Source organism: Monopterus albus, unplaced genomic scaffold, assembly GCF_001952655.1.
Source record: "Monopterus albus unplaced genomic scaffold, M_albus_1.0 scaffold25.1, whole genome shotgun sequence".
In the NCBI taxonomy this organism is placed as follows: Eukaryota; Metazoa; Chordata; class Actinopteri; order Synbranchiformes; family Synbranchidae; genus Monopterus; species Monopterus albus.
In genome coordinates, this window is record NW_018127905.1 from 622639 (window position 1) to 638007 (window position 15369).

At 40.6% G+C, this 15369-nt stretch overlaps 1 protein-coding gene across 4 annotated transcripts in view; it reads left to right on the forward strand.

Annotated features, from left to right (window-relative positions):
- Window positions 1–15369, forward strand: part of pde5ab (phosphodiesterase 5A, cGMP-specific, b) — a 77211-nt gene that overhangs the window by 41928 nt on the left and 19914 nt on the right. For 3 of the 4 annotated variants that reach the window (XM_020594867.1, XM_020594865.1, XM_020594868.1), the window contains exons 8-13: window positions 521–588; window positions 7901–8009; window positions 8100–8184; window positions 8730–8905; window positions 10594–10653; window positions 13580–13726. In XM_020594867.1, the coding sequence (XP_020450523.1) occupies window positions 521–588; window positions 7901–8009; window positions 8100–8184; window positions 8730–8905; window positions 10594–10653; window positions 13580–13726 (645 nt within the window). The remainder of the gene's footprint in view (window positions 1–520; window positions 589–7900; window positions 8010–8099; window positions 8185–8729; window positions 8906–10593; window positions 10654–13579; window positions 13727–15369) is intronic. The other variant, XM_020594866.1, reaches the window with a different exon arrangement.

The following is a 15369-nucleotide window of genomic DNA, read 5'->3' on the forward strand; positions in this document are numbered from 1 at the left end:
GGGGAAAGTTTCCAAAATGAAGAAGCCTTGTCTATCTTTTCACATCCTGTTCCCTCCTCTTAAAATTTGAAAAATGGTCCTTTGCAAGTGGTTGGGAGAGCAGGTTCAGAGCAAACAAGTCCCTATAAGGGGAGAAAAGTAAGAGGAGCACTGGAATGATGAAATAAACTCTCCTTCTGGCAAGGCTTGATAGGTACTAGATCAATGTTCCTTTTTAATAATGGGAGATGTGCTTTAGGCAGTATGCTTGGTAGGGTATTTGAATGTTGGGTTTTGTTACAGTGGCTTAATTGGAGGGAATGAGAAAGTTGATATGGCCAAAACACACACAGGGTGGATCTGCAGCAAAGCACTGGAGACCTTTTTCTGAGTCTAACCTAGACAGAACCAATTAAGAGCCTGTATGTATTCATGTTCCTAATGGTGTTTGCTAAGCAATCGGCCCCTCCGTCAAGTCCGACCCACATCTTTCAGTGTGTAATCTCTCAGACAAATAAACTTTGTTTTATTCTTTTTGCAGAACTCCTTTTCCAGTATCTTTCACATGGAATATGAGGAGCTGGGTGAAGTCCTAGACGCCCCTAAAAGGTAAGGCGATCACCCTCAATTGAAGGCTGTTATTAAATTAAAAGTCCTTCATACTGACCTCAAGGCGTACTCCAGCTGTTTCCACCAGATATTAGCAGTGATGTTTTCTTTGACTTTGCAAACTACCCTTTTCCTCTCCCTCAGAGACCCTTAGATGATGTTTGATAATAGTCACTTGCACAAGGATTCATTATCATTGCATGAAAGGAGACAGAAAAAAAAGAGATGTACGGCAATGTTTGGGGAGTAGTGAAAGCCTTACTGTGTCCATTCAGTCACTTTGAATTGAAAGAGCAAAAACAAGAATCAGTCCAATACTCACCTGATTTGCAGCCCTTCACCTCAAAGCTCCAAGCTTCTTATTCAGGCTCTTTAGCTTGATGGGCTGTCTTTAGGGTTGATTTGACAGCTCCTCAATCACAAATTGTTTTTTATGATGAAGTGAGCCCATTTACTGTGTTGGAAGCACCTTTCCAGGACAGTCCAACAATCATCCTTCACATACTCGACTGTGTTGTTTTGAGGTCAAATGTATTATAAGTCAAGTCAAGATTTTTATTTGCTATTTATGCATAAATTGACAGTCTAGGTATATAGGAATTCTTGTGCAGCTCTCCTTTGGAGTCAGGTAAGGAGTCAAAAGCCAGAAAAAACACTTGGTCTTAAAATAAAAAAGTTACATAAAGGCAACAAAGTATTAAAAACTGCAACACACAAAAATAGGGTAACAGCTATATTAATTGAATATGTCCAGTCTCGTTTGGCTGTTGTGTACGTTCATGTTACATGTCTGTGCTTGTTACAGTGTGTAGATATTTGAAACACGTCAGATTGTAGTGTAGCGCTACCATTATTATGACCATTTACAGCACAAACGAGGCCATTGTGAAATTGTCAGTGGTTTTACCAGTGAAGGCCACATTTTCCTGATGCGCAGGGACAAGTTGGCCATTAGGTGTACAAAACAAAGGACGCCAGTGACCAGGGTTCACATCTTGTACCTCATGTGGTTCAGGCTACTAAAATTCTTGGTTAAAGTTAGGTGGAGGATTGCAGTTTTAGTTAAATATTGAAAAAGTCAAACTAGGGATGAGATGAATGATGTTTTCAATATTTACCCAACACAGTGGTCTTTTGCCAGCCTTAAACAAATGCTTTGCATTTCCTAGATGTAACGAGAGAAATGCAAATCATGTTTTAGCTGCAGGAGTGGATATTATACATCAAAACAAGGCTGTGAGATCTGAGCTAGCAGGTGCATTTTGAGTATTTTTGGAGACAGGGGTGGCTGTGTTCATCAAACTGTATTTGTTATAAATATAGAAACAAAATTGGCTCCAGATCGTACACAGCACAGTTACCGCTCCTTTGACCCATATTCCCTCTAGAAATGATTATGCCTTATAAATGTCACAATTATCATTTCTAGGTCAGAAATGGTTGAAAGAAGCACACCAGAGAAAACCAAATGGTTTAAGGACCTACAAGCAGGATGAGGGTCAGAATGAGAAGAGAAGGATTGGAGGAGGAAAAATGAGCTTCAGAGCTTCCTGATATCAACTCATGCTCCAGCCAGGAGGAGTGAATAAGCAGTAATCAGATTTAAGATGCAATGAGATAGACCCCCCACCACCACCACAATCCCTGGGGTGGCATGGCCTCCCCAGTTGCTACGCAGTATCTACAATTCAATCATAATCTTAGCCCATACAACAGAATTGGATTGTGTGTGCGTGTGCACATGTATACATTTTTGTGTGTACAGTTTAGAACATACTGTACTATATAAGCGCTTGTGCTGTTTACATTGTTTTTCTACAGTATTGTTTTTTTTAGACTTTGTCCACTGAGTAGAGTCCAGCTGCACCTAAGATATACTTACAGTTTAATGGATTGTATAGTTATAGTATGTTATGACAGATTGGTCAGTAATAATGTGTGACAGTAAGATCACAATGCCTTAGCCTGGACTTATAGTAATGAGACCAGATGAGATCTCTCTTAAGTATACATATGCTTCAGCTATAACCACTTTGCAGGTTTCCCTTACTGATATCTGAAGCCTCTAGTGCCTTTTTTTGTTTCATTATCTCTAGCACAAACCAAAAACCCCCTGCCACTCCTTAATAAATATGAATACACTCAATTTCACTGTTTTCCGCAAAAGCTTAGTAAATTTCACCCTTGTTGTGCAATAGCAAAATTCATAGTGTTTGGTATTAGCCCAACGTTTCTGCCAAAGATGTTCACGAGTCACAAAATTCAAGTCTGAGTCAAGTCTCACGTCTCTAATGTTTCAAATGTTGTATGTTTATTCCAAGAGCATGTTCTCCTTTTGAATCGCAGCCATCATATTACCTAATATACACTAGTGGACTGATACTGTGACCCACTGAGATGTCATAGACCATCTAATGTTGCTATTGCTGAATTCTGTGAACCTGTAGATACATTTGAAAACTAAATACAGGGCAAACTGGAGGCAGAGTGCAAACCCTTTACAATACAGCATGCGTCTTAGTTTTATCAGTCCTGTGATATGACACAATGCACTCAGTTGTCAGGTTAATAGGTACACCACGGTAAAACTAATGCATTCCACTCTGCCCTGTCATAAATCTTCCTACTTTTAGGGGCCCTTGCTTATTTTGCCTGTAATTTAGCTGGAGCATTAGGTTCTCCTTCTAAATTGACTTTTTGTATATTGTGATTCAGTTTAACCTTTGGCACAGCTTCATTTACAGCGCAGTAAAATATTATAAAAACTGTAAGCACATCACAACCACAGTGATTTATACAGATGCACTCATTATAATTATCACGTTATAGCGTATAACATACTGCAAGATACCGCAACAGCATTGTTCAGAGATGTGCATGTCCATATATAGATAGATAGATAGACAGATAGATAGGTAGACATAGATATAGAGAGAGAGACTGTTTTGTAAGCATTGAAAGTTGTAAGTCAGTCCCACCTCCCTGCTTTGTACGGTGCTAGCTAGTGAAGGCTCTCGAACCAAGCTTTTTATCAAGATTTATTGACTTTATTTTCACTAATACCTGCTCCTGGCAGAGATATACTGTAGCTGAGAGGCATAAAATCTATAAAGCGTGATCGAAAGCACCATTTGTGACCCTCTTTACTGGTGAAACAGATGGACCGGTCAGAACTTGTGAGCTTCTTTTTTTTAAATAAGATTTGACATGGTTTTTCTAGGGTCTGTATTTAAACCCAGAGAGAGGATATTGTTCATCTCAAAGCTGTTATTATGTGTGCAAACAGAGCTTAGTGTGTAACTAACCAAGCAAAATAAATGAAAAAAATACCAGCTGTGAAAATCCCACAATGACGCACAGTCTTGTCTTCTACAGTGTCTTGTTTTTTACAGCCTTCTCTCATTGGCTGTTTTTCTCCTGTTTAGATCTAATAACTCATTTAAAATACTGTACCTCTTTGTGAGAGCTGCAATATGGCAAAACTGGGCAGCTTCAACTGGGCCATTGTAAGGAGGGGACAGTCCTACAGGATGTTAGCTCTGACCAGCTGGAACCACAGGAAGCTTTTTATAATGATATTAACCTGTGACTGCAGCTTTCAATGAGGCAGCGTCTGTTTTGTCAAAGCAGGAAGTTCAGTCAAGCTGAACTAATGTTGTTCCAGCTCGCAGCGATGGCCAACGAAGCGTTTTTCAGTTGACAAAATAGGGCAGTTAAGTTTATCTGGATCCAGCTTGTGGTCCTGAATGGAAAGTCATCATAGCGCTGTCATGGTTCTTAGTGATGCCGGTAGCTATTCTGTGGCCTCATTTAAGTCAATCACAGAGGGAGGGAGGGGAAATGTGGAATTTAGTGTATGTTGGATGATTAAACTCCAACATAAATGCCTGCACTATGCAGCATGGCCATCTGAAGTGTGTGTGTGTGTGTGTGTGTGTGTGTGTGTGTGTGTGTGTGTGTGTGTGTGTGTGTTGGGGCTGGTCTGGACAGAACACATTGTTATAATTAGCATGAAGCCTAAAAGTCATCCAAAATGGAACTCCTGCTCCTGGATACTGGGCACCAAGCAAAACACGCACACTATCCGTCAGGATTGACTCTGTACTTGGACCAAATATGCAGAACCGGACTAGGTTAAGGTTTAGAAAGTCTTTATTAAACAATAAGGGTACAAAGAATCAAGGTGTAGCTGTGGTGCCAGGAGCAGGTAAGGAGTCAGAGCCAGGAATGACAAGGAGCAGAACAAAAAAGGCCAGGTGTGGTGAGTATCGTGAACAGAGGGAGTATCATCAGCATTGTCAATGGACCAGCAAGAGACTGAGGGGGAAGGAGGAGGTATTTATGGGCTGTAGACCGGGAGATAATGAGCCACAGGTGAAAACAATGAACAGTAATTGTATACTGAGGTTAAGCTGGGGCATGTGAAATGAAACGGGGCAGGAAGTCTAACCCAAATAAAAGCTCTCAAACAGAAATGTTGCTGAGGTAAATTTGTACAGAAGGATTACCTGAAGACTTACATAAATGTAGCAAAATTCAGTAGCAAAGTATTCAAAATACAGAAATACTCCTTTCAGAGTTTTTTAGTATTAAGAATATGCTGTACGGGATAACTTTACCTACCGTTACGTTACCTGTAATTTAACCATGTGTAGCCAATCTTAGTTACATTACACACTACAGGTTAGTTTAATCGTCAAACACTGCATCATAAGCTCATATTTTTTGCATTTTAAATCTAAAAAGTAACTTTCTCAGTTGCTGCCACAGAGATACTCAGGCAGAGACATAGGTGAGGAGTGACTTTAATTGAAATGATGATGACCAGGCTTACAGACAGGTACAGGAGCAGGTAACTGGTAAAAGTTAGGATGGCAGAAATAAAAGGCCACAGCATGTAAGACACAACACAGACACATGATGATCTAGCAAGGAGTAGGTATAAATACTGAGGATAATGAGAATCTGTAAACAGGCATATGAGTGGTCGGGGAAGATCGGTACTACACAGCAGCTGGATGTGGAAGTAAGAAAACAGGAATCGCAGAGAAAGACTGAGGGCATCTGGTGGGTGCATGAAGAATGGCAGAGGTAGAATGACCAAAACAAAACAGAGCTAAGACAGGAACTGTAAACTGGTAACTAAAGCCAACAGATAAGTGTCATGGAGTAAAAAGTACTCTATATCCCTCTGAAATGTAGTGGAGCAGAATTATATAGTAAAATTACTCAAATAAAGTAAAATTGTACTTGAGTAGAGTACTTGCATTCTTCTTGTCTTCTTTGTAACACACACCCAGTGAAATGCCTGCTTTCTATTTGTCATTAATTTGGTCATGCATTAACACACACACTCAGATTCCCTCCCCTTCTCACATACTCACATACCGTCCTGCCACAGCATTACGGCCAAAATCCTCTGGCTTTTGCCTCAACCTCATGTTATGTTTATATATCCATTTTCTGTCATTCATCAGGCAGTATTATAGCCGACTCTGTGGCTGGACTTGGAGTGACTAAAGATAACAAAGTAGCTTAGTAAGCGCTGACAGATGTGACTGACAGCTTCAGCTTTCAGACCTAAGCCAGAACGTACAGTGGGCTCCAGTGCAGCTCCCAAGCTGCAGATCTCCCATTAACCAGAAGCTGCTTTATTATTTAGTACTCTTATTGTGGAGCTTAAGGAAGTAGATTTAGGGTTATAGTGGTTGCTAGATTGAATCCAAGCAGCTGCTGAGAAAAGATGTGTGAAGGAATAGTCAAAATCAATCGATTTAAGTGTTTCTGAGAAAGCAACTTCAGAGTCTGTCTGATGTGATTACACAGATTAAATGTGATTCCACCCACTGATAGCTATTAAAAACATCTGGTATGCAGGGGTTTTGTTCTCTGTGAATCTTTTATGGTCTTTTCCAAATAAGTAGAGGATGTCAGTAAGAGACATTTCAGTGTTGTTGGCTAAACTGTTAGAAACTGTTTGCTGTTTACACAGCCAGCAGACAGAACAGCATTCATTTACCCATGTCTTTAGCTGCTAAATGCTTCACTGTTTTCACCAGCAACTCTGCCTGTCTGCTGTTTGGTGCTGGGCAGTTAGTTTACCTCTGCCTTTTAGCAGAAAACAGCTGCCTCCTGCTGCTAGAAATACAGATTTGGGTAGAATTTGTTAACTGTGAAAACTAACAGTGAACTAAAAGAGACTCAAAAGATATAGCTAACACCTGTTACATTACACTAACAGTCACACCTTTTCTTTTTCCCTAAGATACACTGAAACTTGTACAGATTTTAATAACTAATACATTGACTATAGGCACTACTGCTCTTGGGCCTCTCAGAAGGTCTATAAATCAGTTACAGCACATATAAAACAATATCCAATTCAGTTCAATTCAGTTTTATTTGTATAGCACCAAATTACAACAAAAGTCATCTCAGGACACTTTACATTGCAAGGTCTAGACTTTACCACTATTATTATTATAGAGGAAAACCCAACAAATCCCCCTTGATCAACACTTGCCGACAATGGGGAGGAAAAACTCCCTTTAACAGAAGAAACCTCTGACAGACCCCGGCTCTTGGTGGGCGGCCTTCTGCCTCGACCGGTTGGGGTGAGTGGACAGAGGAGAGAGACAAGAAAAGAAAAGCAACAAGACACAACAACAAACAAGCAAGCACTGGGCAGGTCAAGGTGGCCGGTGACTGCTCATCAGAGACGTAGAGCTCCAGAGCCAGGGCTACCTGCAGAAAGGTACAGGGAGAGAGAGAGGACACACTATGGGAGAGAGGTGACACACAGTTTTAGCCTTTGTAGACTTATGTAGGCACATGTAGACAGTACTTATTCTCTTTCTTTTCAAATGTGAATCAATTTCATGTCTGTTTTTTAGGTTTAGATCTAGAGTCAGGATGTGGTTAGCCTAATGCCGGGTTCAGACTACATGATTTAAGCCTGATAACAGCCCAACCCAACGATCGTAGGGCATTGGAGTTATGACAGATGCCCAGGGGATGAATTCTACCATCTTTGCTGGACCCATGACTTTCTCTCCAATGTTTTCTTTTTCAGTTCAGGTTTTGTTTTCAGACCCAAAATTCTAACTTCTGTGTCCTGGCTCTGCACTTAAACTGAGAAAAATAATTCAAATGCATGCCTCCCTCCATCATATGGAAACATAAAACCAGAATTTTTGCAGGTGGAGCCACCACCAGGTCCAGCAGGGTTTAAGAGATTAATCCGCATGAGCTTAGTGTTTTGTCTCATTACAGTCAGTTATGAAGTTGGTCGTGTTTTTGTGTTTCTCCTCAGGGACTGTGATGTCAGTCAAATTAACTACATGTATGCCCAGTATGTTAAAAACACCATGCAGCCTCTCAACATCGCAGATGTCACCAAGGACCAACGATTCCCCTGGACCGTCAGTAATCTTTTTGCCTTTTTTTATTTCTTTATTTTTTCTTTTCTTCTTTTCCCAAAGTGAGTAATTATCCCTTTTGTGTTATGACAGAGTGATAACCCAGATCACACCAGCAACCAGATAAAGAGTTTGCTCTGTACTCCCATCAGGAATGGCAAGAAGGACAAAGTCATAGGTATGAGACTTCTCTTTTTCTCACTCTCTCTCTTCTTTCTCTACTAAACCTGGTCTTAAACCACTTCTTTTTCATCTGTCCATGACAGTATATCTATCAAACCCAGAGACCCACATTGCTTCAGTATTTTGGTGGTTTTCCAGTCACTTTTCAATGCAGTGACTAAACATTAGATTTAACAATCTTAAACTGTGGGCCTGAGAACACATTAAGCCAGCATACCATTACCACTTTTATTATCTGTCCATGAATAGTCCTGCCACCCCATCCATCACAGTGATTATCATCAGCATAATTTGCTGATAGGAGATCCATTAGTTGGCTATAAAGATGACTGATCACCATGGATGTCCCTCAGTGATCAAAGAAAGCAGGCCCTCGTAGCCTCTCTTCCAGCCTTTAAGAGTTCTAAAGTCCTTTTAAGATGACCAAGATCAAAACAGCCAGTTACAGTAGACAGGGATATCAGGTGCCATGAAACCCAGTGAATCAAGCAAGGGTTGGTAACCAGAAGTAGTAATGTGCATTTTTTTGTATCTTTGTAGGGGTATGTCAGTTGGTGAACAAGATGGATGAGGCGTCAGGGAGTGTGAAGGCCTTCAACAGGAATGATGAGCAGTTCTTGGAGGCATTTGCCATTTTCTGTGGTCTCGGCATCCAGAACACACAGATGTATGAAACTGTGGAGAGAGCCATGGCAAAGCAGGAGGTCACACTGGAGGTCAGCTTCATAGAGATACCGAACATACCGTACACACACTCAAAGTACAAAGTAATATTAATTGATAATTTAGTTATAACAAGTAAGTAAGATTTAATCAATCAAACCGTCAGAGGTAGTGTCCAGTAACTGGATATGAGCTTAGCAAATAGGTAAAGAGTGAAAAAAGTCATTTCAGAAGTCAGTGGTTGTGTTGTTGGACCTCTGTCTTTGTGGGAACTAGTTTGAATTTCAGACATTTTGGTCAGTACACATACCTTCAAAAACTTTGCTTTAGAGTTGAGGTAAATTTTGGGATTAGGTGGTAGATATGATGCTAATTCTGAAGTTTGGTAGTGTGAAGTAGTGAGCGTCCTCAAAAAAGTACATAAATTACAGTGTGTGTGTGTGAGAGAGAGAGAGCATCTCTGATAGAGCTGTTTGTGGGTGTGAGTGACAGTGATGAGGTGGGACAGAAGGCTTTTTAAGCTACTTCTTGACACTTTCCTGCCTTCAGCCTTTGTGTGTGGCAGCCAGAGAAACACGACTTTATTATAACTGAGCCCACACACATTCTCAATCCACCATTATGCCCTCTATTCAGTCTCACATACTTGCCCTGTCCTACTTTCAGTCACTTCTGCATATACACTGCACACTGTTGCTGTTCACAGTGGTGATGCTGTCAGCCTCAGGGTGTCAGCCTGCAGCTGACAGCCGCTTCCTCCACTACTTTGCCCAGTTCAACCAGGCCTTGTGCCCAACTAGTCAGAAACCTTGTCATTTCATTCTGACTCTGGGTCACAGTTCAGCTGAATGTACGTAGCTGCAGCAGACAAGAGAGTTGACTTGATGAAGTGGACAGCTGAATCAGTTCTCAGACTAAATGGTTAGCTCCATGCTAACCTGGTTGAATACACAGTGTAATTAGCATATATACACTAGGTCAGGCTTTGATCATTTGAACATTGCATTTCTGGTTGCAAAAATGGAAGAACTAGTAATATATCTAGCCGAGAGGAATTTTATTGAAATTACATTATCGTGAATGTGAACTGGGCTTATTTCCACTCATTATTTTCTAATACTTTCTGTTGTGAGAATGAAAAACCCAAACCTAAGGCTCTCTCACTGTATTGACAGAGAAGAGCATCACCTTTTCTGTTTTTCCTTGTCAAAAGTCTGTTCATCTTGAGCATTACATGTAATTCTGACAGCTGTACTAGCATCAGAGCACACTGTTCTCTCACTGTTCCCAAATGACTCAGAATCATGGGCCATTTGCATAGCAGACGTTTGGACTTGTCATAGTACTAAAAACATTGGTAGCTCAGGCCCAGCACAGCATGCAGAAAAAATGATAAATGTTTTCTAATGTGAAAAAGGTCTGTTCAGCTTTAGTTGCACATTACACTTTCCCCTGAACCTTTGTGACTCTACGAATCCCCAGTTTGATTGTGTTTCAGTTGATGTCTCCATTTAACCTACAAATTACACAGGACATCTTTTATATTTAAAAATTATCTGCTAAATCAATGATCACAAACTGAAAGTCACAACAATGCAAAAAGTTACAAAACTGGAGATGCATGTCAGTGAACAGTCATATAGGCACATTATGCAATGTGTGTGAAACCTGATATGACCCACAGTCTTCCCATCTCATCAGTTTTGTACATGTGTGTGGGGGGGGACTCTTGTCATTCCAGGTCTTGTCCTATCATGCCACCGCAGCAGAGGAAGAATTGCGAGAACTCCAGGTAACCACGGTAAATCAAAATTTATTCATTTAACAAAATACACACAAAACCAACAACAGTGCCCACCACCACAGGGATTAATCAATGCACAGCCTTAAACACGCACACAGAAAGGCAGATGTTGTCCTTCAGGGTCAGAGGAAGTAGAGTTTGTGTAGATGAGAAGCAGTCATGTAACACAACACCACAGCAAGAAATTGAATCAGCAAGAAAGCACTAGCATTGCAACTGTATGGCTGCTAAATGTACTGAAGTCACATACTATATGAACAATGGACTTAAAGACTATAGACTTATTATTTTGTGCAAAATATGGTATATTCCAAAACATCTGGTTTCCTAGCCAAAATTATGATTTGAATGTATTTACACTGAAGGATTTCAGTCCAAATCTGTTTTTGCACTATGTTGACAAAATAAACGTGTGGTTGCAGTCAGCTTGCAGTACAGTACATATAGTTCTACAGACAATCTGTAATAATTCTGCTCTACAATATGAAGATTACTGATTTAATTCCTGAAATATTAAGCGACACAAATGGCTTTGTTAAGCAGGATGTGAAGATTTCAATGATATCTGTACAGAGGTGAAGCAGACAGATGAACAATGGCTGTGACTGTAATTATGCAATTTTATATCAAATCAAGCCTGGCCAGCTCAGATACAGCAGCAAACTGATATGATGACTGTTTTATATGAGAAATGTAGCTCTAGAACGTCATCAGACAATATTTAAGTGATAGTATGTAGAGCAACATAGATCAGTATGTTATCACTCTCCTTGTCATATAGAAGAACGTCATTAAAACAACACCCTGAGTAGAAGCTGAAAAGTTTGGTTTTAAGACATTTTAGTGAATCAGGATCAGATCTAACAGGATGTGAATGCTTCTCTGACTTCCTGTATAGACAGAGCCCAATGAGGAAAATGATGTATGGCTAAATACAGTATAAGCAAAAAGGGCGTTTTTTTTTTCTTGTTTGATTTTTGTATTTTAAAGTGCCATCCATCCATCCATTTTCCTCCACTTATCCGGAACCAGGTCGCGGGGGCAGCAGTCTAAGCAAAGATGCCCAGACTTCCCTTTCTCCATACACCAGCTGGCTCCTCTCGATGTGGAGGAGCAGCGGTTCTACTCTGAGCTCCTCCCGGGTGACCGAGCTCCTCACCTTATCTCTAAGGGTGCGCCCGGCCGCCCTGCGGAGGAAGCTCATTTCGGCCGCCTGTATCCGGGATCTTGCCCTTTTGGTCATGACCCAAAGCTCATGACCATAGGTGAGAGTCGGAACGTAGATCGACCAGTAAATCGAGAGCTTCGCCTTACAGCTCAGCTCCTTCTTCACCACGACAGACCGGTACATCGACCGCATTACTGCAGAAGCTGCACCGATCCGCCTGTCAATCTCCTTACAGCACATATCCTTCCCTCACTCGTGAACAAGACCCCATAATACTTGAACTCCTCCACTTGAGGCAAGAACTCTCCACCAACCTGAAGGGAACAAGCCACCCTTTTCCGACTGAGAACCATGGCCTCGGACTTGGAGGTGCTGATTCTCATCCCAGCCGCTTCACACTCGGCTGCAAACCGAGTTTTATTATTATTTTAAAGTGAAAAATTGAAAATGAAGTTGTTTTTCCATTATCCCATTCCATAATGGATTTGGACTGAACAGAGAGTACATGGATGTAGAAGACCCAGCATTTCAGAAAACAATGTTTTAGAACATTTATTTTTGAAAAGTTCACATCAGAAGTTGACTCAAAACAAAAGCGATTAATGAAACACAAAAGGTTTGCTATTATGGCTTCAATGAGAATGTATCTGATATGAGATGAAAACATTTACTAACTAGCCAGGTATTTACAAATGTGAGGATTCTTTTGGTGCAGGGAACTTTAAGGGAAATTCCAGTTTGTTCACATTTTTAATAATGCACACTTATGGAAACACATGATACTTATCCTTGTAAATGATGACATCCTTGATCATGTCAGCAACACTAAGAAATAGATCTAACAATGCAAGAAACACTGGCAATCAGATGATCAGAACAGTTTAGAGGTAATAAAGTTAATGTACTCATACTGCCAAGTCTGGTGCCTTCATTGCTCAGCAAAACCATGATACCAACTATGGTATCTTAGATCTCTAATTGTTTAAGTAATCATTTCACCATTAGCCTTCATTTTCTCTTTCAGATAGGCTTATCTAAACTATTTACCTGTTCTTGACTACCTGATTAATCTCCTGACAGCTCATGTTTCCCTATTGGACCTATTTTAGCAAATATCTAGAATAATGTTGCTTTGATGGGTGCTAGTAGGTTTTTTTGGAACATCACTTGTATAAATGGCTCTCTGGCTTAGTACACACATTACCCAAAACATTAAAGTACCTCTGCCCAGCCAGACTGTCCTATGATTTTGTTAGTAAGGTCATTTGTATCAAGCAGATTTTTTTTGACAGCACTCAGAGGCAGCCATCGGTGTGGGGCAGCTTTCACACCAACCTTAACAAAGACACCAAATGACTGTCTCAAAAGGTCCTGTTCTGCTCTCCTCTCCTTGTGGTGAAGTGACCGAACTAACAGCATAACCTGCTTAAATGGCCTCCCTTGAGTACTACAGAGAGGATGTGTCACTTGGTATCTAGGACGCAGACTCCGTTTTTCAGCTTCGCTCTACCCAAGAGGCCTCTACACTGTATGTGTGACGCATTGTAGGATGAAAACCCCTTCTTAACTGTGTAGTTAAACTTGCAACTGTAACCACAGCAGCACGTTTGTCAGTTTTGTCTTGAAATAAAATAGGAATTTAGTTGTAGAATCTGGGAAATGATTACCTTATGATTACCAGTGTTTAGGCCAAATAAATAATTCAGATGAAGTCTCTCTGCATATATCAATGTTGGGGGTGTTGTGTGTTTGCAGGCAGCCACAGTTCCGTCAGCCCAGTCGTTACATCTTCTGGACTTCAGCTTCAGTGACTTTGACTTGTCAGACATTGAAACCACATTGGCTACCATTCGCATGTTCGTCGACCTCAACCTGGTCCAGAACTTCCAGATGAAGTACAAGGTAAAATCGGACCCGAGGCAAACCAATTCATCTGATGTTTAGGGAACCATCATGACCTTCCCTGTAGTATAGCTGTACAAACAGGGATATACTCAAACCTCACTTCATGGCACTACTGGTGGTCAAAAACTCCACAGGGCACATTTCACTCTGTCTGTCAGTCCATCACACATGATTTGTATCACACCTTTTGTACAGATTCATGCAATTCAGTGTGTTTTAGAGATGGCTCTTAATCAGTGAGCTTTACAGGTGTTGGTAGAGGATTTTTTTTTTTTTTTTTTTGGATTTCAGGTGGTTTTGTTAAGATATGCAAAGCTTTGCTAATCAGCTCCCAGCTACTGTACACGCCTAATTAATATTAGCCTCTCTGGAAGAAAGCCAACATGGTTTTGCCTACATTACATTGCAACAAAATGCACTAAGTTTTATTTTTATGAAGGGTACCCTGGCTCTCAGAAAACCAGAAAAGTTACAGACAACAGCCCACTGACATTAGTTCTCTGTTGTTCTCAGTACATGTCATGGAAAAAGATGAGAACAGCTTCCCGTCTTATTATTTGCAGAAAACAATCTGCTTCTCATTGTCAGTACCATAAGACCATTAGAACATGAGTGTGCATGTGTGTTTTTGTTGGACGATGAGTGAATGCATTTATAACTGAGTTAATATTTGATTATTTTCCTGCATCCTTAACTCGGAGACCACACACGCACACAGCACCATGATATATCTAAAACACTTCCCCTCCAAAAATCACTCACACACCCTTCCCTCCATTACCGCAGTCTGTCAGACCCACCGCTCTCCTCATCTGGCTCCCCCTCAGCGCCAGCACCACCCGGTTGCTGGTGGGTTTGACTCTCCTCCTCAGTGTGCTCTCCATGTGAAGAGGTCCTTGTATGCTGGTGGCAGACCTCCAGCCTGCAGAGAGGGGCCTCATAAAGAGAAGCTTTAATTGGCAGAGATTAGGGCTTTTCAGCAGCACTGCTTGTCAAACTGTCAGGGGACTGACACATTGACCACCCTGAAGCATCACATCCTGGGGGTTAACCTGTACAGCATATCATTATCTAATTACAATTCTAACATAATTATCATTTATTATAATCTTAGATGAACCTGTAATAATACCTGTGGAGAAAATGAGCTTTAATTTGATTAGCTGAATAATGGTTTGGGGTTCTTCTGGTGCCTGAGCTAAAATTTATTTTATTCACTGTGAATTCACAATGAACATTTTGTTCAAGCATGGATATGCTGACAAGGTGCTGAGTCTTCACCTTCACAAAGGGCAAACATGACAGTAAGGTCACTTTTTACAGCAGCACTCATTATGTAGTGTTTGTAGTTTTTCATTTCTTTTCAGCCATATGTACATGTCATGCTGTTCCAACACAAAATCACTCTATAACTCCCATTTATTGTTATGCTTTATATTGATATGTAGAGAGATGGTGTAACTGTTCCGGGTCCCCAGACCCTCAAGGAGCCAATAGGCTCCACGTTCAAGCACAATATAAATTTTTACAATCTAATGACTGCATTAATCAATATTTTGCATTAATAATGGATCTAATGACTAGTTGTAATCTATAAAATATATTTCATAGTAACCAACCAATTGAAAATTATCACCTGA